Consider the following 24,954-nt stretch of genomic DNA (forward strand, 5'->3'; position numbering starts at 1 on the left):
GGCACGGGGGGCCGTGTGCCGTGTGCTGGTTTGGTGGCCTGGGGGAAGCCTTGGACAGGAGCCCTAGTGCCCTGTACCCCCTCCCTGCTCCTGGCGCCCTCACACACCCCACCTGCAGCTGCTCTGGCACCGCACAGAACCCAAGGCCCCTCAGGAACCAAAGGGCGTTTGTTCTGTGTCCTGGCAGCCACTCCGAGACCAGCCTGGGTCACATTCCAGGGCATCATGGCATGGGACTGGCCCTGAGCACCCAGCTGGTCTCAGTCCCCTGGCTCTGGCCAAGCTAGACAGCACGGCAGTGGGGCAGCCCTGATGCCCGAGGCTACCCATGGGGAAGTTCTGGGCATGCCCCTCAGGGCTCCACACTGCAGGGGGGCCATGTCTGTGTCTCTCTCCAGTGGCAGGTCCTGAGGGCTCTGGCTTGGATCCCCCCGAGACCCAAGAGGGTCCATGTGACCTGACGTGGCAGACCCTTGGGCCTCCGTAAGTCCCACACCCACGCTTCAGCCCTGGCCGCAGGGTGCTCTTCAGTCCCCTGCCACCGGGACCCAGAGTTGCTGTGTGCCAGTGGCTTTCCCCACCTCCCAGCACAACTCAAGAGCCTGTTCTGTCCGCGCCCCCATGATTGCAGGACTCCAGCTGTGGACACCACCCCACTTTCTCCTGTGTAGCTCCTCCACCCACCATGCTCAGAACCAGGCACACAGTGAACTCGGAACTTTATTCTTCCTACTTGGCAGTTGGTGCTGATAATTGTGCTCACTGGGGCCACCTGAGAGACTGACAGCTTCCCAGGGGGTCCCTGAGTCTGTGCATCACAGCAGTAGGACCCCTGTGAATGTCCGACTCGGGTGACAGCCCATTCCCGACACTACGGCCTGGCCACGCCCCAAGCATGGTTCCCACCTGGGAACCTGGGGAGGATGGTGACGCCCCAGGACACTGAGGTGCAGTCTTGAGGGGCCCATGCTCCTGATGCTGAGCTTCCAAATGCTCCAGCCAGGAGGAGTTGCGGGGTCTGATGGCAGCAGCAAGAGGCTTCTGGATCTGGGTGTGAGTCCTGGTTCTGATGCTCAGTACTAGCAGGGAGGTACTTAGAGGACACAGTGAGTCACTGCCCCTCTCTGGCCTCGATCTCCTCATCTGCGAAATGGACAGAAACATTGAGCAAACCACTGCCCTGGCCTCCCTGCCCAGTCCACCCTGCACCTGTCACTTCATTCCCAAGAGTTCCATCTTCCAGCCAGCCCTGACTTGAGTTATTGTGCTGGCCAGTAGGATGTAAATCTCCCAGGAAGCCTTGAAAGTTGTCAAGCCAACCCTGACCTGTGCATATCTGTCTAGATAAGGAGGTAATGGTTGGTTCCTTGGTAGCCATTTTGTGTCATGAGGCAAAGTGAACAGGGATGCTGTGAACTGAGAGATTAGGTTGCCTGATAAATTTTCTGGACGGGGAGTTTGGGCCACACCTGGTGGTGCTCATGCATGCAGGAATTACTATTGGTGGGACCACAGGGGACACCAGGGATTGAACCTGTGTCGGCTGCATGCAGAGCAACCAGCCTACCTGCTGTACTCTCACTCCGGACCCTGCTGTGGCTGCATCTGGACTTGTCTCTCCTGAGTGCTCTCCCTACTTCCCGGCACCATCTCTCTGTCCGTGACATGGGGCTTACACGAGTGTGGAGTCCTTCCCTGAGCCCCCTGGCCGGTGGCCCAGCATGTTGCACATCTCAAGGGTAATCCCTTCCCACGGTCCCCTGCCAGCCAGCAGAGTCTGGTGCGAGCGGGGTGCAAGCAGGCCTCTGTCCTGGCCTCCCCCTACGGTGGCAGGTATGAAGGGGTCCCCAGGCTCTGGACAGGATGAGCAGGGGTTCTGGCGGTGGGTACCCTGCTGATGAGAGGCCCGGGGGCCGGCCTTGCAGCCCTCGATGGGGTGGATGGTGTCATCTTCACAATGCGGCGGCGGCGAAGGGGACAGCTCCTGAGGGCCATGGCGGGAGGCGCGGGCAGTCTGGCGCAGAGTGAGGGTCAGCGCTGCCGCGAGGACGAGGACACCCAGGCCCAGGATGGCGGCGGCGGCAGCCCCGGCCTCAATCTCGAAGAGCAGCAGGGCGTAGATGGACAGCGCTGGGGTTGGGAAAGTCTGGCGTTCATTACCGCGTTGCCCTCAGCAGTCGGCCCTCCGACCCCCCCCTCAGCCATAGCTGCGTGACCCTCTCAGGCCCAGGCTGCCAAGGCCGTTGCCCAGTCGCCTAGCAACGCTGTCGCCCAGTTTACCGATCCGAACGACAGGTTCGGTGCCATAAACCCGAGGGCCCGTCCTGGCTCTGTCACTTGGTAGCCATGACATTGGCGAGGGCCACCAGGACCAGCAGGACCTTTAGCAGTGTCCACCCACCCAGTACCAGGAGTTCCTCCCCTGCACGCTGGATCCCCAGCCTGTCCTGGCATCACCGCAGCACCCTTGGCTTGGCCAATCAAAGCATTGCTTTCGCTCCTAGTCGTGATTGGTGTGGGAATATCACATGATCCACACCCGGCCAATCAGCGTCAGTCCGAGGACTCTCTCTTGGGCTCTGGGACTTTCACTGGGCCTGGGCTGAGGACTGACAAAGGATAGCTTTAAGGTTTTTTGTTTGTTTTGTTTTGTTTTTAGGTCACACCGATTGTACTTACGGGTCACTCCCGGCTGTGCACTCAGGAATTACCCTGGTGTGCCAGGGGACCATACGGGGTGCCCGGGATCAAACCCAGGTTGGCCCATCATACTGTAGCTCCAGGCCCACAAAGGATGGCTCTGATGCGCTAGGGAATTCTTTCTAAGTGAGGTCACCTGAACTCAGAAAGAATGTAAATGGGAGATTACTACTCCGGGGTTTAGTGCGTAGCCACAGATACCCCGTTGCCCTGTCGCAGTGTACACTTCCTTGAGTTTTTACTTTGTTCTTCTGATCCCAATACCATCACCCATACGTGGAAAGGCACGTGGATACAGGGATCGTGCTGAAAGCACTTAGCGATATGGACATCTTGGTCAGGGTTCAGGGGTGGGAGGCGAAGGCATGACCCCAGCACTGCTAATGAGCTCATTGGAGCACCATCTTCAGCCGGAGCCCAAGCTAATGATCGCTTGTCTTTTCAGATACACAAGTCACCTTCTCTGCTTTTATTTGTTTGTTTGGGCGTCACCTCCAACAGTGCTCAGGGCTTACTTCTGACTCTGCACTCAGGAATTACAATTAGCAGTGTTCAGGGGACATATGGGACTCCAGAGCAGTAACCTGGGTCGGCTGTATGAAGGCAAATGCCCCACCCTCTGCCCTATTGCTCTAGCCTCCTTCAATTTTTTTTTTTTTAAAGAACCCCTGTCCAAAGCATTATATGAAGTCAAGCAGCAAAGGCTTTGCAGAATTCCAGTGAAGTCCACATCACCAGCCGTAAGCATAGCCTTTGCATCTTTCTCTCCTGGCACCAAGGAAGAACTAGCAATGGTGCACCCTCTGTGGCTCAACTGAGAATTCCTGCTTCCTGTAAAACGGGTTTTTGCTGGGGCTGCCCAGATCCCCATGATTCAGGGACCCCACTGACTCCACCTACTCCTTGGGGCAGGAGTCTCAAGAACGTGGTGAGGGGCGATAGCACAGCGGGTAGGGCGTTTGCCTTGCACGCGGCCGACCCCGGTTCTAATCCCAGCATCCCATATGGTCCCCTGAGCACTGCCAGGGGTAATTCCTGAGTGAAGAGCCAGGAGTAACCCCTGTGCATCGCCGGGTGTGACCCAAAAACAAAACAAAAAAAAGAACGTGGCGAGGTGTTGGGAGCTGACTCATGGGCTGAGGGCTGTGTTGGATTTATTTCTGGTGCTGCACAGTCCCCCAAGTACTGCCAAGAGTGACCTCTGAGCACCCAGCTGGGAAGATCTCCGAGCACCACCCGCCGTGACCCAAAAAACAAACAATCAACAAAGGAACTTGGTGATGTGACTCCTTGAGGGACCCACACAGGTGAGGGAAAGTGTCTAATAACAGTGTCAGGCAGAGGAGGGGAGCTGGCAGGCAGGTCCTGTGCGGACAATGTTCCCTAAAATACATCCAGCCTGAACAAGTTTCTCCTTTTGACTCTGTTTCAAGTTCGGAGATTTAAAGTTTCAATTCTGCTGGAAAAAATCTGAATGTGTGTTGGCGCCTCACCCCCAGTGCTCAGGGCTTACTCATGGGGGTGCTCTGGAGACCCTATGTTTTTATTTGCCTGTTTTTGGACCAAATCTGGCGGTGCTCAGGGCTCTTGGCTCTGTGTTAGGAATTACTCTGGCAGGGCTCGGGGGACACTATGGGTCAGCCACATTCAAGGCCAGCACCCAAACTCCTGTGCTCTCTCTCCAGCCCCTGGCTTGGTTTTGAGTTTTCTCTTAAGCCATTTTAAGGCACTTTACCTCCAACAGTCACCAAAACAGGGGGTGCTGGGCTGGCCTCTGAAAGAGTTCCAGAGTATCTATAGGCGTGTGATGACAGCGACCACGGGTGGAGACCCCACTCCTGCACCAGCTGGGGGCTTTCACAGTGATGAGACCCTCTCAGCCATTCTCTTCACGGAGGGGACCACGAACACGGTGGGGGAAATCTTCCTGGTGCCCCAGAGCAAGGATGCCTCGGGGGCAGGAGCTGGACCCCCACCCCCAGAGCCCCCCACATTCTGCACCCCAGCACACACCTGCCAGGTAGATGGAGATCCCAGAGCAGAAGAGACCGAGGGCTGTGTGCCTGAGTGGGCGGCAGTCCGACAGGAACCCAGCGGACCTGAGGCTGGCCGGAGGAAAAGTGCTCAAGACGTGCACAGAATCCGCGTCCCCAAAACAATCCTTGAACAGCAAAGGGGTGCTGACCCTGGATCTTCTCTGAGCCTCAGTTTCCACATAAGTGAGGTGGCTTCCCAGGAGCTCTAGACGAGGGAGGGCAGGAGGGAAGGTCCCCCCAACCCAAGGCCCCGGAGAAAGGCTGCGGCCAGGGACTAGGTTCCTACCTGCTTAGTCCAGGTCCCCGGGCCAGCTCGGCGCCCAGATGTCCGCAGAGCGCAGCGAGCACCAGGCAGGTTAGGCCCAGCACGAGGGCCAGCGCGGCCAGCGCAGCAGCTAGAGGCAGCAGTGCCCCGGCCGCGTCCTCGGGCAGCCCGGGGCCGGCGCCCAGCTCGGGGTCCATCCGGGGAACACGCGACCCCCGCAGCTCGGCGCGACCGGCCTGCAGCTGGAACAGTAGCTGCGCGCCCAGCGCTGCCAGCACTGCCGCGGGGATGCCCAGCAGGACCATCGGGGTCAGCACCCGTGCCGGGGCCAGCAAAGGGAGCCGAGGGTTGATGGGGCGTCCGAGAACTCCCCGGGACCTGGCAGGGGCAGGGCCGCAGGAGACTCGATACGTACCGGTCCGCTCGGGACCAAAACAGTTGTTCTGTTCGAAAAGCTTGGATCAAAGTTTAATCCTCAGTCCCAAGACCCTGCGGGCGGCCCCTGCCAGGACCCTGCCGGGACCTGAAGGCTTGGTCGAGAAGGGGCGGGGCCAATACCGGGCGGGACTGAGCTCCTGTTGAGGCGGGGCCAAGGCCAGAAAAGGGCAGGGCCTAGATGGGCTGGTCTCGTGGGGTGGGGGGGGCCGGGGTGGGGCCTTGGAGGGCTGGCTGCAATAGAGCCAAGATCTCTGCTGGTTTAACTTAATGCTGGGCGTGGCCAGTAAGGGGCGAGCCCCAGAAGGGGTGAAAATGGGGACCATGCCAGGTGCAAGGACATGGTGACTGGACACTAGAAGTCCCACTAGCCCCTAAACTCCTTTAAGTCCTCTCTCTCTCTCTCTCTCTCTCTCTCTCTCTCTCTCTCTCTCTCTCTCTCTCTCTCTCTCTCGCGTTACACCCTGCGATGCACAGAGGTTACACTCAGGAATTACTCCTAGCGGTGCTGGGGGGGAGGGGGGACCCTATGGGATGCTGGGAATCGAACCCGGGTCGGCCGCGTACAAGGCAAACGCCCTACCCGCTGTGCTATTGCTCCAGCCCCCCTTAAGCCCTCTCTTTCCCCAATCACCTGTGTCTTTTTCTTCTTTCTGGAGCACACCCGGTGATGCTCAGGGCTTACTCCTGGCTCTGTATTCAGGGATCCCTCCTGGAGGTGCTCGAGAGACCCTATGCGGTGCCAAGGCTGGAACCCAGGTCAGCTGTGCGCAAGGCCAGCGCCCTCCCCATTGTCCTTTCGTTCTGACCCCTCTTTCTTTTCAAAGAAATTTGTTCAAGAAAACAAGAAACGGGACTGGCAGGTCAGACGGTCTTCGCCCAGGGTTGGGTAGAGGACGAAACGGAGGCACAGGGTGGAGCGGGGTTCCCAGCACTGCAGACACCCGGGACACTGCTCCCTGCTGCTCCGCAGACCTGCCACCGGTCTTGAATTTTTAGTAATAAATGAAACCTGAATTTTTATTCTATTTTATGTATACATCCAAGTGGAAAGTTGAGAGCAGAGTCCAGGCGCGAATCACCGCAGTCCATGGCCTGATGGGGATGGACGCTTTCAGACGTTTTTACACAACAGCAGTCCACGTTGCGGTACTGGCCAGCCCGGTACCGGAGCGGGCATCACGCACATGTACCCACAGTTGGGCACACAGAAGTCTGACGGGGACAGCTGCCGCACTCCCCCGCGCCTGCATTTCCTCCTCTGACCTTGTGAGTAGGGGTGAGAGGTAGGAAGGACACACCTCGCCCCCTGACGCGAGGCCTCGGTGGGGACCCCAGAGCCAGATGGGGTCAACAGCAGCTGCCGGGGGCTGGAGCGGGGGCACTGCGGGTAGGGCGTTTGCCTTGCACGCGGCTGACATGGGTTCAATTCCCGGCATCCCAAATGGTCCCCCGAGCACCGCCAGGAGTAATTCCTGAGTGCAGAGCCAGCAATAACCCTTGTGCATCGCCGCGTGTGATGCAAAAAGAACAAAACAAAACAAAACAAAACAAAAAAACAGCAGCTGCCTTGGGAGCGAGGCCCCGCGCCCAGGAGGGGCCTCCCAGTTCTGCCACCAGGTGGCGCTAAAGACAACGCGAGAAGTCTCCTGCTCAGAGCGACCTCCCCATGGGTGATGAGGGGGCGGAAAATGTGGGGCTCACTCCTGGCTCTGTGCTTAGGGCTCATCCCTGGGTTTGTGCTCAGGGCTCACTAACGTCTTTGTGCTCGGGGCTCACTCCTGGTCGGCATGGGGGACCCTACTTGTTGCCAAGGGTGGAATCCGGGTCACCAGCGTGAAGGCAAGCGCTCTGCCCGCTGTACCACCGCTCGGGCCACAAGCAGGTGTGAGTTCTGTATTTTTTTTTCTTTTTGGGTCACACCCAGCAATGCACAGGGGTTATTCCTGGATCTGCACTCAGGAATTATTCCTGGCAGTGCTACGGGATGCTGGGAATCGAACCCGGGTTGGCCACGTGCAAGGAAAATGCCCTACCTGCTGTGCTATCGCTCCAGCCCCAAGAGCTCTGGTTTTTGATTGAGGCCACACTGGAGGTGCCCGGAGATCATGCCGTGACTCAGGAATCACTCCTGGCTGGGGGCCAGGGACTCTTCTTGGTGCCCAGATCCCACTCTGATGGGTGGGCATTTGCGCAGTGACTGGCCTGTATTTTGTCCTCCCCCCACCCCAGGTCCAGCTGTGCTAATCCTAGAGGTGAGCACCCTAGCCCCGTCCTAGTGGAGGGGGGCTTCAGAAAGAAGCTTCAGCTTGGACTCCAACCCCACCAGCCCCCTGCTCTGGGAGGGGATGCTCTGACCCGAGGGAGCCTTCCTGCTCTGTTCCAGTCTGGAGCGCAGGGCCCGGCCCCCATCTCCCGTAGGGGGCCCATCACAGACTTCCCTCTTCTACCACCGGCTGCCTTAGGGGGACTCAGACAGTCGTGGCCCCCCATTGGGGCGCCCTCCTCCCCAGAGTTAAACCCCAACCCCCCCACCCCTAGCACCCCGTGCCGGGTCCTTCCCCCATCTCCGCTCCCTCCAACCGGCTCAGAACAGCGGCCGGGCACCCCCGGGGGCCTCATCCTCCCCGGCGCCCTGCGCCCTGGCCCCGCGCTGCACGCGGTACTTGCGGCGGCGCAGCGGCTCGGTCAGGCTCCGCCGCGCAGGCTCGTCCAGGTCCTCGGCCAGCAGGAAGTTGCGGTCCAGCAGCTCAGCCGCCTCTTGCCAGTTGGCAAAGCAGGCGGGCCCCAGGCGCGTGATCTCCTCGGCTGCATGGCGCGTGAGCACGTCCCCGCCCGGCTTCAGCACCACCACTGCGGGTAGATGCTCCACGGAGAAGCGGCGCGGGAGGTCCCTGTGGGCGTCGGGGTCAGGCCTCAGGGGTTGACATTCCACTTCTGGTCCTGGGGTGGAGGGGCGGATGGCGGTCCCAGCCAGGCACCCACAGCGGCCAGAGGTAGCTGAGCTCCGGGCCGCTCAAGGCTGGTACCCGGCTGCAACCGAGCTCCCCCTCGTCCTCTTGTCTTTTCACGAGACTTCAACCCCAGACTCCCTCTCTGGGGCGCGGAAATGGAGTGGGGGGACTCCTAGTGCTTAGGGGTCCCGCCGGGCTGCTCCTGGACATCCCGCCCTGCTTGGCCCCACCCGCCAGACACACACCCTGTGGGGGTGGGGCTGGAATCGTGGTGGTACATGCGTGGCCTGAGCCCCTGATCGGTCTCCCCACATACCCTTCTGAAGTCCAGGCCAGAATCCTAGCCAGGTCTGGCGAGGAAAAGGGAGGACAGACAAGATCATCCCCAGTGGCCCTCAGAAATCTGCTCCCTGCACATTTCCCCTGGAGTCAGTTGTACAGACACAAAAACTCGACATTTAGCAATGGCTGATGTCACGGCAACAAGCCCTACATCGTGGGTAGAAGTCTGTGCCCACAATCTCTTAGACCAACCCTCCCCCAACAAACCGAAGATGCTGCTTTGGCTAGGAAGGCCCCCCTCCCCCAGGAAGCTTTCCCTGACTTCCCCTCCGCCTCACCTCCTCAGCTGGTCCCCAAAGGGCAGGAAGAGCCACTTTTCAGGCATGTCCCTGAGGAAAAGGTCCTGCTGCTCCTCTGTGGGGTCCTGGGAAATGTATACCAGGGCCAGCTGGGCTGCCCGCAGCACATAGAACTCATCAGTGAGGCGGACAAAGAAGTCCTTGAGTGCGGGCACGAAGGCCTGGCAGCGCGGGCAGGCCCCAGCCCCAAAGAACAGCAGCACCAGCCGGTTCTCCAGCCGGTGGCTCAGCTCTGCCTCCGTGTCCAGCTCGTCCTGGTCACTGTTGTTCCGGATCAGCACACTTCCCGAGAACAGGGCAGCCATGGCTCCTGGGGTGCAGGCGGGCCTGGCCTCCAGCTGGAGCTGCCGGATTAGGAGCCCACTGCTAATCTGCCTAACCCGAGACCTGATTCTGGAGGCCGAGGCTGGGGCGGGCCTGCCTGGGCCCCTGAGCATTCACTTCATTTGCCCCCCACCCACCCACCCGTTTCTTGAGGTCTTTAAAACAGAACTCAGGAGAGCTGGGGGTGCTGCCTGGTGATTCTCCAGTGGTAGATTCGAGGTCCTGCACTGTCCGGGGTATCTTGGACCACTGTGGCAGAGCTTGGTGGCGGGGCTGTGGGGTGTTTGGAATAGAACTGGGATGGTGGCACATAGATGTCTTTATTTGGGGGGCAGGGCTATACCCAGTGATGATCAGGGCTTACCCCTGCTCTAAGGAATCATTCCTGGCAATGCTCAGCTCACCATATGGAATGCTGAGGATCGAACCCGGATCTAGCCGAGTGCAAGGGAAGCGCCTTCCTTGCTGTCCTATCTCTCCGCCCCATCTTGTGTCCTGGTGCCTGCTGTCCTCTGTGGATGGACAAGCCAGTGGTCCTGGCCCCACTCCTCCTCAGATGACCCCTGATGCCATGCTCCCCTGGGGGCTGGCTAGGCCCCGATCCGAGCCTTGCGCCTTGCTCCCTTCACAGCTGTGACCACTTAACCTTGTCCTGATGTTTTCCAGTCTGTGTATGAGTGTTGGGCGGTGGGGACAAAATCCCCACCTGCATTTAGCAACCAGGACTTGAATGGATTCCTCTGTGTGGCAGGGCGAACAGTGGCCAGAGAGACTGACCCAGGTCCTCATCCCCGCGACTTGCGTGGCTGCCCCTCTCCCTTTTGTTATGGCTGTTCTGATCCTCTCTCTCCTCACTGAATGTGGGGGCTGTGAACCTCCGAAAAACATGCTGTGTTGCGTTAATGGGGTGGAGCTGCCAGGACCATGCTGGAGCATCTGGTGCTCTGGTCGTCTGTCTGTCTTCAGGGCCTGCGGGCGGCCTCGTTAGGGACAGGGCATTTGCGGGAGGATCCCGAGAGATCATCCTGGATTACCTGGCTTGCCCCGGTGGGGTGACAAGTGCCCTGACACACACGGGCAGGAAGCAGAGAAGGGCCTGGGAACACCCCCCCAGTCAGGACACTCGAACCCCCAACTGGACGAGAGCCGGGAAGGATACTCCCCAAGATTTCAGGGGTGTTGGGCTCCACAACACCCTAATTTCCAAACTCTTGGTGTCTCCGGAGACTGGAGAGATGCCCCCACCCCACTCATGGTCAGCCACTGTCCCACCCGACCCGAGGCCTTCCACCATGGCCTTAGCACAAGGACACTCTCCTGGAAACATCCTCACAGTCCTGGGCATGACCCCCACCCCCACACACTCTTGCTTTCTGCCTAGCCCTCCTCTACCCAGATGGGAGGCTCGGATATTTAGTGCTCAGGGTTCCCAGATGTGTGCAGGGATGGGGGTAGAACCTGGCGTGGTCTGGAGCTGTATTTTTTCTTTTCTGCTTGTTAGTTTTTAGGACCACATCAGCGATGCTCAGGGTTTGCTCCTGGCCATGTTCAGAGGACCAGACAGGATATTGGGGATCAAGCTCTGATCAGCTACTTGCAAGGCAAGTGCCCTCTCACCCCAGAGCTGCAGTTCTGTAACCCCTGCAGTTCGGAAAAGTACTCAGTCTGTTTTTTTGGTTTTGTTTTTTGGGTCACACTCGGTGATGCACAGGGGTTACTCCTGGCTCTGTACTCAGGAATTACTCCTGGAGGTGCTCAGGGGACCATATGGGATGCTGGGAATCGAACCCGGGTCAGCCGCGTGCAAAGCAAACGCCCCACCCACTGTGGTATCATTCCAGCCCCTCAGTCTGGTTTCTTTCATTCTTAGGAAGCTTACTGAGGACTGTCCCTAAATAGTCCAGGGGCATCTAAGGAAGGGAAAAATGACAAGGAACAGGCACGTAAATGGTTAACAGAGTGAGTGGCAGTGGGGGGGGGGCGGGGCAGGGATGTGGAGAGCAGTGCACAGTCTGGCACCCACTTAAGACAATCTCTCCTCCTCTCCTTCCCCCCCCTTTTTTTTTAAAGAAAAAACTTTTGGGTTTGTAGAGAGTTGGAAGAGAAGCACCATCTGGGTTCAGCGAATTTGGTGATGGGAGGAGGGAACTAGAGGGAGAAAAGAAGGAAGAAGGGATAGGTGGGGGCAGTGGGGACAGGGATATGGGACTGAGAGGAAGGGGGAAGAGGACAGGAGTGAACCCCAGTCCCCCACTGTGTGATAGCTGTGAGCCTGTGTCTTTTGTTGCAAAATGGGGGTGACCCCCATAGAGTCAGCAGGAGCAGAGTTGGCCCCTATGACAGCCTTAAGTTCTGTCTGGGAAAGGGGCTGGCTCTGGGCCTGAGCTCCGGATCTGCCTCCCAGGCCCCCATCCCGCGCAACGGGTGCGGCTGGCAGGCACAGAAAGCGGCAGGGGTGATGCCTGCCCAGCCATGCCCTGCCAGTAGTGCTGGGAGCGGGCCCTGGCAATCTCCCAGGAAGCGCTCTGGAAAGGTCGGCCAAGCCAGCAGGGGCAGAAAACAAGTAGGGGTGGGTGGAAAGGGGTGGGGAGCTGGGAAGGAGGGACCCAGGGCACAGGCCCCAGTGGGCAGTGAGCGCCCAGAGTGGGACCCAGCAGTGTGCAGAAACGGAACTGGGAGCCCCCTGCACCCGCTCCTGCCCTGAAGGTGCCAACGCCTCAGCCTTGATCCTCCTCCCTTCTCGCCTCCTGCAGGAGCTGCTGGGAGCTGAGACCAAGGGCTCCAGGTCAGCCAGAAATCAGGGTGGTAGGCAGCCAGGCCAGCAGTGTCGCACCTAACCAGGGCCTTTGGGGACTGAGGGGGAGCATTTAGGACCTCTGCGTGCAGAGGGGCGCCTTGGGCAGGGTCGGTAGCCTGGTGTGAGCGTTTTCTAGGTGGCGGCTGGGGTTGGACCTCAGGACCTCATCCTGAGGAGGGAGGTGCTTGCTCGGTATCCGCGATGTGTCACTGACAGGCTCTGAAAGCTGGATGAGGTGGGTCCTTGTCATCTATCTGCAAGACCCATTCAGAGGCTCCTGTGGCCCGGACGTTGGGAATTGAGGACTCCCAGGAACTAGTTTCACATCCAGAAGCTCCGAGGCTGAACTCTGAACAAGCTGAGGCAGGAGCCCTGCAGGGCAGCCCAGTTAGAGATCTCGGACTTTCCGGGCCCCGGGGCAGGGATTCTCCACGCCCCCGCCCCGTGGGAGGGACGCACGTGTTTTCTAACGCGGCGCCCAGGGCCAGGGCGGTAGGGGTGGAGGGGAAAACGCAGTTTGGTTGCCATGGAGACAGCGGCGCCGGCGTCGGGCTCTTCTAGCTCCCGCGTCTCAGTGGCTGTGGTCTCTCTGGCCCGGAGCTCTCTCTATGGCCGCGGCTTTCGGGAAGGGGCCGGCCTGGCTGAGGGGCTCTGGGCCACCGCAGTCTGTCGGGACCCGGGGCGGGCCTGGGCGGGCCGATGGGCGGGGCCTGGGCGACAGGTGAGTCGGAACGAGAATGGAGGGGGTGGAACTGGAGCTGGGAATTTCTACCCAAGCCTTGCGCGGGACGGGACTTGAGCGAGGGGCGGAGCCTGTGGCAGATAGGGCGGGGCTTGTGGCGGAGGCGGAGTATGACAGTCACGTGCAGTGCCTGTGGCCCAGGGGGCGGGCCTGGCGACCGCAGCAACAAAATAACCGCGAGCAAGACAGGTGGTTTCTGCGCTGATTGGATAATGGGGGAGTGGCCTAGTCCAGTGACCTGAACGAGCCTGGGCCAGTGTTCTAGGGAATCAGGTGCAGCCCAAGCACGGGGACTTCGTAGTGCGGGTGCGGCTCGTTTTTAGGGCCCCGCAAAGCCAGTCCTCGTCCTTGTGGGCTCTGGGTTTGCGACCCGACAACCTTACTTGGAACGGGAGGCCTGGGGCGGGGCCGAGACTTGGGACCTGGCGTGGGGGGTGGGGGCACCTCCTGGGGGCGGGGTCTGGCTTCCCCCGGTGCAGGAGAGACCCGGGGGGCGTTCCCGGGGGCGGACCTGGGGCGGTGCCTATCCACGAGCCTCCGGGGGCGTGTCGCAGGCGAGCGGGCAGTGGGCGGGGTGTCCTGGGCGGGCCCAGGTCCCTGAGGCCCAGGCCTCGTCTCTGTCGGCCTCCCAGGATGCGGACTCCGGGCGCGGGCGCGGCCTCCGTGGCCTCGCTGATGCTGCTGTGGCTGCTGGGGCTGCCGTGGACCTGGAGCGCCGCGGCGGCGGTCGGCGTGTACGTGGGAGGCGGCGGCTGGCGTTTTCTGCGCATCGTCTGCAAGACGGCCAGGCGGGACCTCTTGTGAGTGTGTCCCGATGCGAGTCCGGGTCCCGGCCAGGGCAGAGAGGGGAAGCCGGAACCCGAGAAACAAACCGAGGGGGCTTCTGCAGCGGGGCTTGGGGGGCCTGAGGGCTGGGTTCCGAGGTTTTGGAGACTGGGGGCGGGGGACTGAGGAGTAGAGGGTTTGGGGAGCTCAGAGGGGTCCGTCACGGATGGTCTGGGTCTCTGGTGGAGTGAACTCAGGGGGCCGGAACACAGCCTGGGGTACTTAGGCGGCGGCCAGGACTTCTAGGACACTAGGTCTCACTGGGGAACTGTGGGTTTGGGATCTGCATCTCAGGACCCCGACAGAGACTCAGGGAGGCCTTTAGGGACGTGGGTAGGTCCCTGGTGGCTCGCAGGGAAACCCAGCAACGTAAGATGCTTTGGGTCTATCTAGAACTCGGTTTGAAGGTGCCTGAAATGTAGGAGTTTGAAAGTACTTCTTGGGGCATCTGCAAAGGACTTTTTTGGGGGTCAAATCTGGCAATGCCTGAGGTGCTTAGGGACCACTGCTGAGGTTCTGAGGGATTGTGTGGTGTGGAGGAGGTAGCCCAGGGCCTCCTGTCTTCTCAGCCTCTCCCCAGGCCCCTGGAGTTTTGGGGTCTCTTAATGGTGTTTTTCTTGTGGGCACACACAGGCTTCTGTTGGCTGGAGGGTCACTGTAGGACTTGGGACATTTTTCCAGACCTGCATGATAGGGGCTCTGTCTGAGACCGGGAACTTGGTGGTGGGGGAGATTCAGGTTCTAGGGAGGGGCCCCTGGGATGGGGTTAACCTTTGAGATCCCGTGGGTTCAGGTGGCTTACTTTATTGCTTCCCATCCTCTCCTTGACCCCAATTCCTGCCATCTTTCTGAAGTGCTCTCCGAGCTGCGAAGATATGGTATCTCTAACTGTCTCTCCTCATGGCTTCACAGTGCCTGCTGTGGCTCCAGCCATCACATGCAGATGGTCATGTCACTGGGCAGAGGAGAAGGGATACAGCCACGCTGCCTCATGCTGCATGAGCGTGTGAGGGGCTGATGTGTCTGTAATATGGATAGGCAGGGCTGGAGTGGAGGGAACAGGCAGAGCTGAGAGGGCAGCAGAGCAGGTGCCCAGCTGGCCTGGTGTCAGGAGGGTTTGGGGCAACTAGGAGGAAGCGCTCCTAGACAGAGGGAGAAGTGCCAGACCCTGTTGTGGGGGAAGAACCCTAAGTAGGACAAAGGTCGGTTTCAGCGTGTCGGTAGCTGGGCAGCACCGGGAGAGGCCCCCTAGCAGGGACGGACTCACAGGGCCTGAGCCAGCCCCGTCCAGGCTCCTCCCGAAGGACATGGGCTGTGGTCACGCCCCGACATCTGCTCTGTGTCCCTGAGACTCCTCCCATGCCCTCCTCCCCCCCATCCCCTGCACCCCACAGCTCCCCAGCCCGCACAAGCCTTTATCTGCTTGAGTGTCATTCACCGGTCAGAGGCGGGAGGTGCCAGGACTTGGACATGGCCCAGGGGCACTGTTCACCCCCAGTCTGACACACAGGTGGGGGTGAAGGAGCAGGGGTTGGACCCCAGACCTGGGGCCCCCCACACCTATTGGCTGTGGTGCCAGTGTGGGGGAACAGAGTAGGGAGTGTGGACAGTAGCTGGCACTGCCTCAGGGGACACAGCTGGAGCTGTCCTCGGGCCTCTCTGAGGGGTCTCCCTGCCCAGGACCCCTGTCCTGGCTCTTTCCCTGGGCCCTGCATGTCCCAGAGTGCCTGCCCACCCTCAGTGATGGCCACCCGGGCTGGGATGGCCTCGTCTCCCTGCAGCTGTGTCCCCCCATCCTAGAGGGGACAGACACAAGATCCTCCCTCAGGGACTGGAGATAAGGGAGTGAACTGAGAGTGGAAGGGATAGAGAAAAGGAGACAAAAAAGAGGGGACAGAGAGGGGCAGAGTGGATAGGAGGACAGAGAAAGGGAGACGGGAGAGGGGGACAGAAGGAGACAGGGACACAGGGACAGAGAGAGGGGACAGTGGATGGGGGACAGAGAGAGGGAGACGGGACTGGGGGACAGGGAGAGGGAGCAAATACCCGAGGGGCATGTGCTGGGGTTGGGGCCCCGGGTACGGCCCTGGAAAAGTGGTGATGGCAGAACTGTAGGGGGGTGCTGCCCTGGGTGGCAGAGGCGTGGGTGGCCGGTATGGGGTGCAGGGACCTGAGTGGCATGGAAGGAAGGAGAGAGGGGAAGTGTGGAAGGAGGGGTGGGGGGGGAGAGGGCCCAGCTGTGGCTGGGTAGGGAGCCCTGGGGGGTCCTGTGGGTGAGGTGAGCGCCCCATCACACAGCCCCTGACAGCAGGATGGACGCTGGGTGCTGCTGGCAGGACCAGAAACGTTCATGGCTGGCTCCCCTCCTCCTGGCCACACACCACGGCAGGCAGCTCAGGGACACAGTGCCCGACTTTGCTAGGACAGGCGGAGGGGGAGGGTCTTGGTGGGTGTCGGGGGTCAGGAGATGTTCCAGGGTGGGGCCGCACCCCTCACCCATCCGTTTATATCCGAGAACTGGGTCCGCTTCAGGGCTCTGTCCCCCCCAGGAGAGCTGCAGGCAGAGGGCACTCCTGTGCCTGGGGGTGACTCGCGTCCTCCCCGCCCAGCGGCCTCTCCGTCCTACTCCGGGTGCGGCTGGAGCTGCGGCGCCACCAGCGCGCCGGCCACACCATCCCGGGCATCTTCCAGGCCGTGGCGCGGCGGCAGCCCGAGCGCCTGGCGCTGGTGGACGCGGGCAGCGGGGCGCGCTGGACCTTCGCGCGCCTGGACGCCTACGCCAACGCCGTGGCCAACCTGTTCCGCCAGCGGGGCTTCGGGCCGGGCGACGTGGTGGCCGTGTTCGTGGAGGGCCGGCCGGAGTTCGTGGGGCTCTGGCTGGGCCTGGCCAAGGCGGGCGTGGAGGCGGCGCTGCTCAATGTGAACCTACGCCGGGAGCCGCTGGCCTTCTGCCTGGGCACTTCGGGCGCCAAGGCCCTGGTCTTCGGCGCGGAGCTGGCGGAGGGTGAGGTGGGCGTGGGGGGGCGGCGGCGAGGGGCGCCCGCCCGGCCACTCCTTACCCTCCCCGTTTCCTGGGCTCCTGGTCTGCAGCGGTGGCCGAGGTCAGCGCGCAGCTGGGGAAGAGCCTGGCCAAGTTCTGCACGGGAGAGCCGGGGCCTGAGGGCGGCCTGCCGGATGCCCAGCTCTTAGACCCTCTGCTGCTCAGCGCGTCCACCGAGGCCCCCGCGCAGCCTGTGGGCAAGGGCATGGACGGTGAGTGGGGGGACAATCCCCGCCGGGCCGCCCAGAGCCCGCCCCCACTGCCCAGACCCCGCCCCATCACTGCGTTTCCCCCAGATCGGCTGTTCTACATCTACACCTCGGGGACGACGGGGCTGCCCAAGGCCGCCATCATCGTGCACAGCAGGTGAGGGCCCCGCGGGGCGCGATCCCCGCTCCCACCCCGCCCCCCCAGGACTCTGGGTTGCCGAGTCCCCGCGCTGCCCCCCACCCTGCACAACTACCCGGGTTTCTAGGCCCCTCTCCCTGGCTGCCCTGGGTCACCCCTCAGCCCACCTAGACTGTGGACAGGCCCCTGCTCCGGAAGCCCCTCGCCAGCTCGCCCTCGCGGTGTCCCCGCACCCCTGACCACTCCGCTGCACCCGAGGCCACCCTCTGCTGCCGCCCGCAGGTACTACCGCATCGCCGCCTTCGGCCACCACGCCTACAGCATGCGCCAGGCCGACGTGCTGTATGACTGCCTGCCCCTGTACCATTCGGCAGGTACGGCGGGGCGGGTGGGGGACGGCGCGGCGCCCGCGACCCCTCACCAGGCGCGTCTCTGCAGGGAACATCATGGGCGTGGGCCAGTGTCTCCTCTATGGCCAGACCGTGGTCCTCCGCAAGAAGTTCTCGGCCAGCCGCTTCTGGGACGACTGCGTCCAGTTCAACTGCACGGTCAGCCCCCCACCCCCGCAGAGCCCTGCCCCTCCCGAGTCCCGCCCCACTCGCCCCTGCCCCTCTGCACCTGCCATTCTCCCTGCCCCCCCACCTGCCGGTCCTCCAATGCGCCACCCCTACCAATGCCCCGCCCCCAAGCCCCACCTCTCCCGAGGCCCCGCCCCTCCCCTGTGCTCTGCCCTCCCCTGATACGCCAACCTCTAGGTGCTCCGCCCCTCCCCTCCCCATGCTCTTCCCCTCCAGTGCCCTGTCCTCCATCTGAGGCTCTGCCACCCCGCTGCCCCTCCTCTCCCTGAATTTCCACCTCTTCTCCGAAGCTCCACCCCTTCCAATGCTCTGCCCTTCCCCCATGCCCCCTCTTCCTCCGCTGCTCCGCTCCTGCCCCAGTGCTCCACCTCTCCACCTAACCTCTTGTCCTTAAGTACAACTCTTGCATCAATGTCGTCCCCTTTAGTGCTCCCACCTCTCTGCCTGTGCCCCATCCCCTGAGACCCCACTCCTTAGCTTGTAACCCTCCACTGTGCCACTGGTACTGCTACCCCCTCCCCCCATGGTCGCCCCTTGGGCTGACTAGGAGCTGAGAAACTGCCTGTGGCTCTTTGTGAAAAATGGGTGCAGCCAACGCAAGTGGGGGTTCTCAGCTGAGCCTGAGGAGCAGGAGGGTCACCCTGTGCCCCTACAGCGAAAGGAAATGGGCTCAGAGCACTGAGCCAATCACCTCCCAGGGAGAGGAGCGCTACTGTGCGGAGAGGACCAGAGACGTTTATCGACCTCCCGACTCACACAGCAGTGTGGAGCAGGGTTCTGGGCTGGGCCTCCAGAGGATCCCAGACTGTGGAAGGGTTGGAGTTCTGCGTGGGGAGGAGGCTCTCAGGGAAACACTGGTCTGAATCTTGAGGTGCAAGAAGGCCGGTCTTCAGAATGGAGCAGCATGGTTTGGAGAGGTTGTGTGGTTAAGGCACTTGCCTTGCATGTGACCGGCTCACTTTGATCCTGGGTAGTGCATGTGGCCCCTGAGCACCACCGGGAATGATCCCCGAGTACCCCCAAGTTTCCCCCCCAAAAAGAAAAAGTCCATCTGGAAGCAACTGGAATTACAAAGCTTCAAATATGTACTCACGGAGCCAGAAGTGGCCAGGGACCCCACCACCTCCCAGCTCTCCCACCTCCCTTTACTGTGAGCGGTTCCAGGTGCCAGAGGGTTTCCTGCCCAGATGTTTCTGGAAAACCACTCACAGCATCATTTCCCTTCCAAGTGGAGGTGCAGTTCCCATGAGGAGCCATTTGTAGTGGACAGTTCTGGGCTGTCGGCCACAGACTTGGGCCACCACCAACTCCATGTAGTTCCAGAAGGAACCTGTCCCAGTTTCCTCCCCCCAATCCCTTAGTCCCCCACTTTCTGGACATTTTCCTGGATTTCATACATTTCTGGTAAGGACTTGTATGGGGAAAAAGATTTTAAAAGTCTGAACGGGCCAGAGGGATAGTTCAGTGGGGAAGGCACTTGCCTTGCATCACCAGCACCCCAGATGTTCCCCCCAAATCCCCAGGAATGATCCTTAGTGCGGAGCCAGGAGTAAATCTGAGCACCAGTGACTGTCGCCCCAAACAAAACAAAAAGAATGAAAAGTCTGTGAAGAGCCGTCTCTGTGTGCACCTTACTCGTTGCCTTGAGCTGCAGAGCACCCCGTGTCTGTGGAGGGAGAAGAGGTGTTTGGGAGCCTCTGGGATGGGTGGGGCTAAGGGGCAGGCTGCGGGAGGGGAGACGGAAGGTTCTGGATGGTGGTGGGGAGGGTTGCATGGCCCTGTGAGGGGCCCACGCCCTGAGCCAGGCCCAGGACACATGCTGCATTTGCACACGTATACACACAAACATGCACACACATATATGTAGACATATGCGCACACGCACCCAAGGGAAAGAACCATGAGCAGATGTCAGTTCAGGACCACCACAGCAGCGGGGGACTGTGATTGTGGGGGCAGAGCCTGCGGTGCCCTCGGGGTCCTGCTTTCTAAGGACAGTGTCTATGGGGAGAGGCTCCCAGCCTTCCACCTTCTGTCTGTGGTGCTCCTGGGTCCCGCCCCCAGGCTCTGCTTCCCCTGCTGCCCGCCCCATCTGGAGACTGCCAGGGGCCCTCCTCACTCTGCCCCCCTCACCGCCCACTGTCAGGGGCTGGGCGGAAGAGGCGGCAGCTGTTGGCTCCCAGTGCTTGGCGTGGCCTTGGACCACAAGGGTGTCATTGTCACCCTTGGCCACCCTCCCTAGCCTGGTTTCTAAGGAGGACAGGGAGAGCTGCCCAGAGCTTGGCTGGGTCCCTGCAGGGCGAGGGGAGAGGGACTGTGGGGAGCCCAGCCCTAACCTATGCTCGGCTTTCAGAAGCAGAGTCTCAGGCGGCTGAGACTGGGTGACCCTCCACGTCTATTCCTTCTGTCCCCGGCCTTGCTCGGAGGGTACCGCCGTCCCCACCCAGGTCTCTCCAGGGCTATTCCCAGTAGCTGCTGTAGGTCCAGAAACTCAGAGCTGATTCTTTTTTTGTTTTGTTTTGTTTTGGGTCACACCCAAAAAACTTTTTTTGTGTTTTTGCTTTTTGGGTCACACTCGGTGATGATCAGGGGTTACTCCTGGCTCTGCACTCAGGAATTACTCCTGACGGTGCTCGGGGGACCATATGGGATGCTGGGAATCGAACCCGGGTGGGCCGCGTGCAAGGCAAATGCCCTATCTATAGCTGTGCTATCACTCTGGCTCTTCGTGGCTCAACTTGGGCCCATCCACCCTCACACCAGCTGGGGACTGCACTGGGTCGGTCAGCTAGACTGTCCCCGTGCTATCCCATGAGCGGGCCTCAGACCTGGGAGTTGGGAGGAGGCGGCTGCAAGTGGGGCAGGGGTGCAAATGTGTGCTTGCGCGGGTGGGGGCCGCTGGGCCAGGGCCGTCATGGGTGACCAGGGCAGCAGAGTACTTCAGGCAGATCTGGAGAGTGTCCAGACCCAGGCCAGACTGCCTTAGTTTCCCCAACTGCAGAATGGGGAGGGTGGCCGGCAGATGCCCAGAGATGAGTGCAGAGCACCTGGGGGCCAGCAGGTGGCCTCAGGAGACAGGACAACAGGGTTCCTGGGGGCAGTGGAGCTGGCGAGTGTGTGGGTCAAAGGTCATCCTGCTTCAGGGCCCAGGGTCCTCCTCACCAGGAGGCAGGCGGCGCCGACCCAGAGCACTGTGCTCAGGGCATAGCGGAGTGTCAGGGCCCCAGCTCTGCCCACACGGTGGGGTGGGGCCAGCCTTCGGCTGCTGACTGGCCCTTGTTGGCTGCCCACGCCCGCGCTGCCCCATTACAGGTGGTCCAGTACATTGGGGAGATCTGCCGCTACCTGCTGAGGCAGCCAGTTCGCGAAGCCGAGGGCCAGCACCGAGTGCGCCTGGCCGTGGGCAACGGGCTGCGGCCGGCCATCTGGGAGGAGTTCAGCGAGCGCTTCGGGGTGCGCCAGATCGGCGAGTTTTACGGCGCCACCGAGTGCAACTGCAGCATCGCCAATATGGACGGCAAGGTGGGTGCGGCCAGGTGCCCCCACCCTGGGGCCCTGGGGCCCTGGGGCCGCTCCCACCGCCTCCAGGGATCCCAAAGCAGGGCGCACAGTGTCCTTCCCAAGGGGCAAGTCCCTCAGCCCTGTGGCCTCACCTGTAAAAGGGGGTGGCTCCTAGTGAGCCCAGGAAGTAGGCACAGAACACCCACCCCCACCTCCTTTCCTTCAAAGGAGAGAAACAGTCCCCACCCTCCCGAGGCATCTGGGCTGACCCATCCTGTCTACAGAACGAACAGACAGACAGATGCTAGCCAGGACTTAGATTATTCTGCCCTTCCTCCTTTTTCTTTCTTTCTTGCTTTCTTTTTTAAATCGGGCCACATCTGGCAGTGCTCAGAGGTTACTCCTGGCTCCGCACTTGGGGATCACTCCCGGTGGTGCTCGGGTGCCATATGGGATGCCCACAATCAACCCAGCCTGGCCGCCTGCAAGGCAGGTGCTCGCCCCGCTGTGCTATGGCTCTGGTCCCTGTCTGTTTCTCCTTCACATCTTGCCCCACCTCCTCGTCAGATGTGACAGTGACAATGCACTGGCGACTATTTCCTCTTCCACCTGGCACCAGGCTGGGCACCCAGCACCCGGCTCCCCAGGACCTTTGTAGTGTTGGACATTCCAGGTGGGGTGTGGGCTGGCCAGTGTCTGGGGTGGGGAGCAGCCACAAGCCTCAGAAGTGGGGAGGGGGGTTGAGGGACCAGATCCTGGGGCAGGACCCCTCACTGCCTGGGTCCCTCTCAGGTGGGTGCCTGTGGCTTCAACAGCCGCATCCTGCCGCACGTGTACCCCATCCGGCTGGTGAAGGTGAACGAGGACACCATGGAGCTGCAGCGGGACGCGCAGGGCCTCTGCATCCCCTGCCAGACGGGTGAGCGGCCCAGCCCCCAGCCTCCGCCCTGCGCGCCCGGCCTGCAGGCCCCCACCCCGCCCCCCAGCCCTGCCCTGCGCCTCCCGCAGGGGAGCCCGGCCTCCTGGTGGGCCAGATCAACCAGCAGGACCCGCTGCGGCGCTTTGACGGCTACATGAGCGAGAGCGCCACCAGCAAGAAGGTGGCACACAGCGTGTTCCGCAAAGGGGACAGCGCTTACCTGTCAGGTGCGGTGTGGTCGGCAGGGGCGGGGCGCCCAGCCCCACCCCGAGCCCCACCAACACCCCCTTGCCTGCCCCCAGGTGATGTGCTAGTGATGGACGAGCTGGGCTACATGTACTTCCGCGACCGTGGCGGGGACACGTTCCGCTGGCGCGGGGAGAACGTGTCCACCAGCGAGGTGGAGGCCGTGCTCAGCCGCCTGCTGGGCCAGACCGACGTGGCAGTGTACGGCGTGGCCGTGCCAGGCAGGTGGCTTGTCACCAGGCATACACCACTATGACCCCCGCCTAGGGGCTGCCGAGGGCTCGGCAGGAGCTGGGGAGCAGGCCTCATGGTGGCTCGAAAGGGATGGGGACCCCTGCACTGGGGGGGTGACTGGGGGTGGGCCGAGACATGGCCCAGCCAGCCCTCTGTCCACAGGAGTGGAGGGCAAAGCTGGCATGGCGGCCATCGCAGACCCCCTGGGCCAGCTGCACCCCAACGAGCTCTACCAGGAGATGCAGAAGGTCCTGGCGCCTTACGCCCGCCCCATCTTCCTGCGCCTCCTGCCCCAGGTGGACACAACAGGTACGGCCCGCGCCCCTCTCCACTCCCCCGTCCATTCGGGCTCAGCACCCTGGCCCCGGTTTCTCCCTGAAGTCCCCCCCACCCATTGAGCTCCTGATCCCCCACATTAGCAACCACATTAGCACAACTCCCCCAAATCATATGGGGGGCAAATTTGCCACTTGGGTTCCAGATTGCGCAGCCTGCCCTCCCAGGTGGCAGACCCCACCCTGTGCCCAGGCAGGGGTGGGCGGGGCTTCAGATGAGAGGGGAAGCGGGAGGTGGAGGGGCGGGGGGGTCAGAATGGGGAGGGCTGCACAGAAGCCTGGAGGCACAGGGGACTTGGGGGCTGACCCACTCATGCTCCCCCGCTTCCCCGCCAGGCACCTTCAAGATCCAGAAGACGCGGCTGCAGCACGAGGGCTTCGACCCCCGTCAGACCTCGGACCGGCTCTTCTTCCTGGACCTGAAACAGGGCTACTACCTGCCGCTGGACCAGGCGGTCTACACGCGCATCTGCACAGGCGCCTTTGCTCTGTGACGCCTCTGCAGGGCCCTGTCCCCAGGCCCCTGCACCCAGGTCGTCCCCTATCCTGCTCTGGGGGCAGCCCCACCTGCGACTGGGGGCGAGTTCTCCTTTGCACCCCTTTGTGCTGCCATCTCCCCACGCCTCTCTGGTCTCTCGGCCAGCGACTGGCAGTTCCAGGTTGCAGGGACTGTGCGAGGTTCACAGAGGGGCTGCTCCTATCCCAGCTGTGCCTTAAGCATCCCTTCCCTGGGCTCTGGGTTCCCGGGCATCGGGGCCTCTCTGGATCTCCACTGCAGAGCCAGGAGCTAGAGGGGGACCAGCCCCCATGGGTGGCAGAGGACAGAGATGTCCAGACTGGGTCAGGGGTCTGCTCCAGCTGCCCTTTCGGTGCCCCATAAGCTTCCAGACTATAGCCCTCATGTCTCCCTGCCTAGGGGTCTCCATGCAGCTCCTACCAGGGGACCTGGTTTGCCCCTACTAACCCCCAGCCCGATGTGGCTGCCCTCGGCCTATGCAGGCAGTAGGGGGTAGGGGCTTGACCACGGGGAATGTCCCTGCTGGTCTTCCTGGGGACAGCTGGAGTCTTGGGCGGTCCCCAGCTCCTCCAGTGGCATGGCAGCAGCTTGCTGGAGATTGGGACCTGCCACCGCGGCCTCCAGCCCCTACTCCCCAGGCAGCGGAGATAACGGGGCTACCACAAGGGGCCCCAGTTCCGAGCCTGTTTCCTAGTTCAGATTTTGAAATAAACCTGCCGCGGAGCGGTGCCACTGGGGAGCAGAACCCTTCTCTGTCTAGGTCTGGGGCCTCCTGAGGCTCTGGGTGGGAGCACTGTCCAGCACTGGGCGGGCAGCGGTGGGTCAAAGCGGAGGGGTGTGGCCATGGGCAGGGCACCTGGGCCTGGGGGTGGGGCCTTGTCTATTGGGGTTTGGGGTACTCTAGCGGCAGACAGTTCATGGGGAGGCATCGCTATGGAGAAGCCGGTGGGGAGGGCATTGTCTCTTCGCGGGTGTCAGTGTGGTCCCCAAAATAGTGGGGAAGGTACGGAGCTGCCAGCAAAGGCGTGGGAAGGAGGTCCCCAGAGCCTGTGGCTGTGGCCAACTAGGCATCACAGGCCCTTGAGGGTAGAGGGGACTGCTGGGTGCAGCGAGTGTCCAAAGCCCAGGACTGATCCTGTGGGAGTCCTTGTACTGGACTTCTTGGGTTGCCTGCAGCCTCCGCGGTTCTGTCCCATGCCAAGTCCCTGCCAACAACACTGCTCCCCAGGTCTTGGGGTGGGAGTCTCTCAATTTCCCTGACCACATGTGGGGGGGGGGGTGTCACAGTTTAGACAAGTGAGGGCTGGAGCGATAGCACAGCGGGGAGGGCGTTTGCCTTGCACGCGGCCAACCCGGGTTTGATTCCCAGCATTCCATATGGTCCCCTGAGCACCACCAGGAGTAATTACTGAGTGCAGAGCCAGGAGTAACCCCTGAGCATCGCTGGGTGTGACAAAAATAAAAAAATAAAAAATTAGACAAGTGGCAGCAAGAGAAACGTGCTGGACGGCTCAGGG

The 24,954-nt window shown here is 61.6% G+C and overlaps 3 protein-coding genes across 8 annotated transcripts; 1 reads left to right on the top strand and 2 right to left on the bottom strand.

The window, feature by feature from the left end:
• Positions 1-625: 625 nt before the first annotated feature.
• Positions 626-5,649, bottom strand: TMEM221 (transmembrane protein 221). 3 transcript variants are annotated; one of them, XR_008628578.1, is made up of 4 exons: positions 5,023-5,649; positions 4,714-4,805; positions 1,568-2,130; positions 626-1,143 (listed from the first exon to the last, which is right to left on the bottom strand). XR_008628578.1 is itself a non-coding variant. In XM_055127610.1 (4 exons), the coding sequence occupies exons 1-4, from the start codon at positions 5,304-5,306 to the stop codon at positions 1,112-1,114; spliced, it is 648 nt and encodes a 215-aa protein (XP_054983585.1). In that variant the 5' UTR covers positions 5,307-5,649; the 3' UTR covers positions 626-1,111. The 3 variants fall into 3 exon arrangements, 2 of the variants coding, with proteins under 2 accessions (XP_054983585.1, XP_054983584.1); XM_055127610.1 differs by having other exon boundaries at positions 1,891-2,130; XM_055127609.1 differs by having other exon boundaries at positions 626-2,130.
• Positions 4,714-9,336, bottom strand: NXNL1 (nucleoredoxin like 1). The gene is made up of 3 exons (XM_055127611.1): positions 9,011-9,336; positions 6,071-8,330; positions 4,714-4,805 (listed from the first exon to the last, which is right to left on the bottom strand). The coding sequence occupies exons 1-2, from the start codon at positions 9,334-9,336 to the stop codon at positions 8,024-8,026; spliced, it is 633 nt and encodes a 210-aa protein (XP_054983586.1). The 3' UTR covers positions 4,714-4,805; positions 6,071-8,023.
• A 2,645-nt stretch (positions 9,337-11,981) lies between these two features.
• SLC27A1 (solute carrier family 27 member 1) lies at positions 11,982-24,174 on the top strand. 4 transcript variants are annotated; one of them, XM_055126181.1, is made up of 13 exons: positions 11,982-12,140; positions 13,527-13,694; positions 16,329-16,723; positions 16,810-16,971; positions 17,056-17,125; positions 17,390-17,481; positions 17,546-17,655; positions 20,998-21,207; positions 21,979-22,105; positions 22,195-22,332; positions 22,408-22,572; positions 22,748-22,894; positions 23,257-24,174. In XM_055126181.1, the coding sequence occupies exons 2-13, from the start codon at positions 13,528-13,530 to the stop codon at positions 23,412-23,414; spliced, it is 1,941 nt and encodes a 646-aa protein (XP_054982156.1). In that variant the 5' UTR covers positions 11,982-12,140; position 13,527; the 3' UTR covers positions 23,415-24,174. The 4 variants fall into 4 exon arrangements, with proteins under 4 accessions (XP_054982156.1, XP_004616716.1, XP_054982158.1 ...); XM_004616659.2 differs by lacking the exon at positions 11,982-12,140 and adding an exon at positions 12,858-12,873; XM_055126183.1 differs by lacking the exon at positions 11,982-12,140 and adding an exon at positions 13,023-13,167.
• The last annotated feature ends 780 nt before the right edge of the window (positions 24,175-24,954 follow it).

Source organism: Sorex araneus, chromosome 2 (assembly GCF_027595985.1).
Source record: "Sorex araneus isolate mSorAra2 chromosome 2, mSorAra2.pri, whole genome shotgun sequence".
NCBI classification, from domain to species: Eukaryota; Metazoa; Chordata; class Mammalia; order Eulipotyphla; family Soricidae; genus Sorex; species Sorex araneus.

Bases quoted from the DNA above. Each gene is read 5' to 3' on its own strand.
- NXNL1 (XM_055127611.1), bottom strand. From the start codon at position 9,336: ATGGCTGCCCTGTTCTCGGGAAGTGTGCTGATCCGGAACAACAGTGAC. The intron at 8,331-9,010 runs GTGAGGCGGAGG...CGACGCCCACAG, and splicing joins TTTGGGGACCAGCTGAGGAG to GGACCTCCCGCGCCGCTTCT.
- SLC27A1 (XM_055126181.1), top strand. From the start codon at position 13,528: ATGCGGACTCCGGGCGCGGGCGCGGCCTCCGTGGCCTCGCTGATGCTG. The intron at 16,724-16,809 runs GTGAGGTGGGCG...CCTGGTCTGCAG, and splicing joins CGGCGCGGAGCTGGCGGAGG to CGGTGGCCGAGGTCAGCGCG. The intron at 17,656-20,997 runs GTCAGCCCCCCA...GCCCCATTACAG, and splicing joins GCGTCCAGTTCAACTGCACG to GTGGTCCAGTACATTGGGGA.
- TMEM221 (XM_055127609.1), bottom strand. From the start codon at position 5,306: ATGGTCCTGCTGGGCATCCCCGCGGCAGTGCTGGCAGCGCTGGGCGCG. The intron at 4,806-5,022 runs GTAGGAACCTAG...TCCTCCGGCCAG, and splicing joins CGGGGACCTGGACTAAGCAG to CCTCAGGTCCGCTGGGTTCC. The intron at 2,131-4,713 runs GTGTGTGCTGGG...TCCCAACCCCAG, and splicing joins GATCTCCATCTACCTGGCAG to CGCTGTCCATCTACGCCCTG.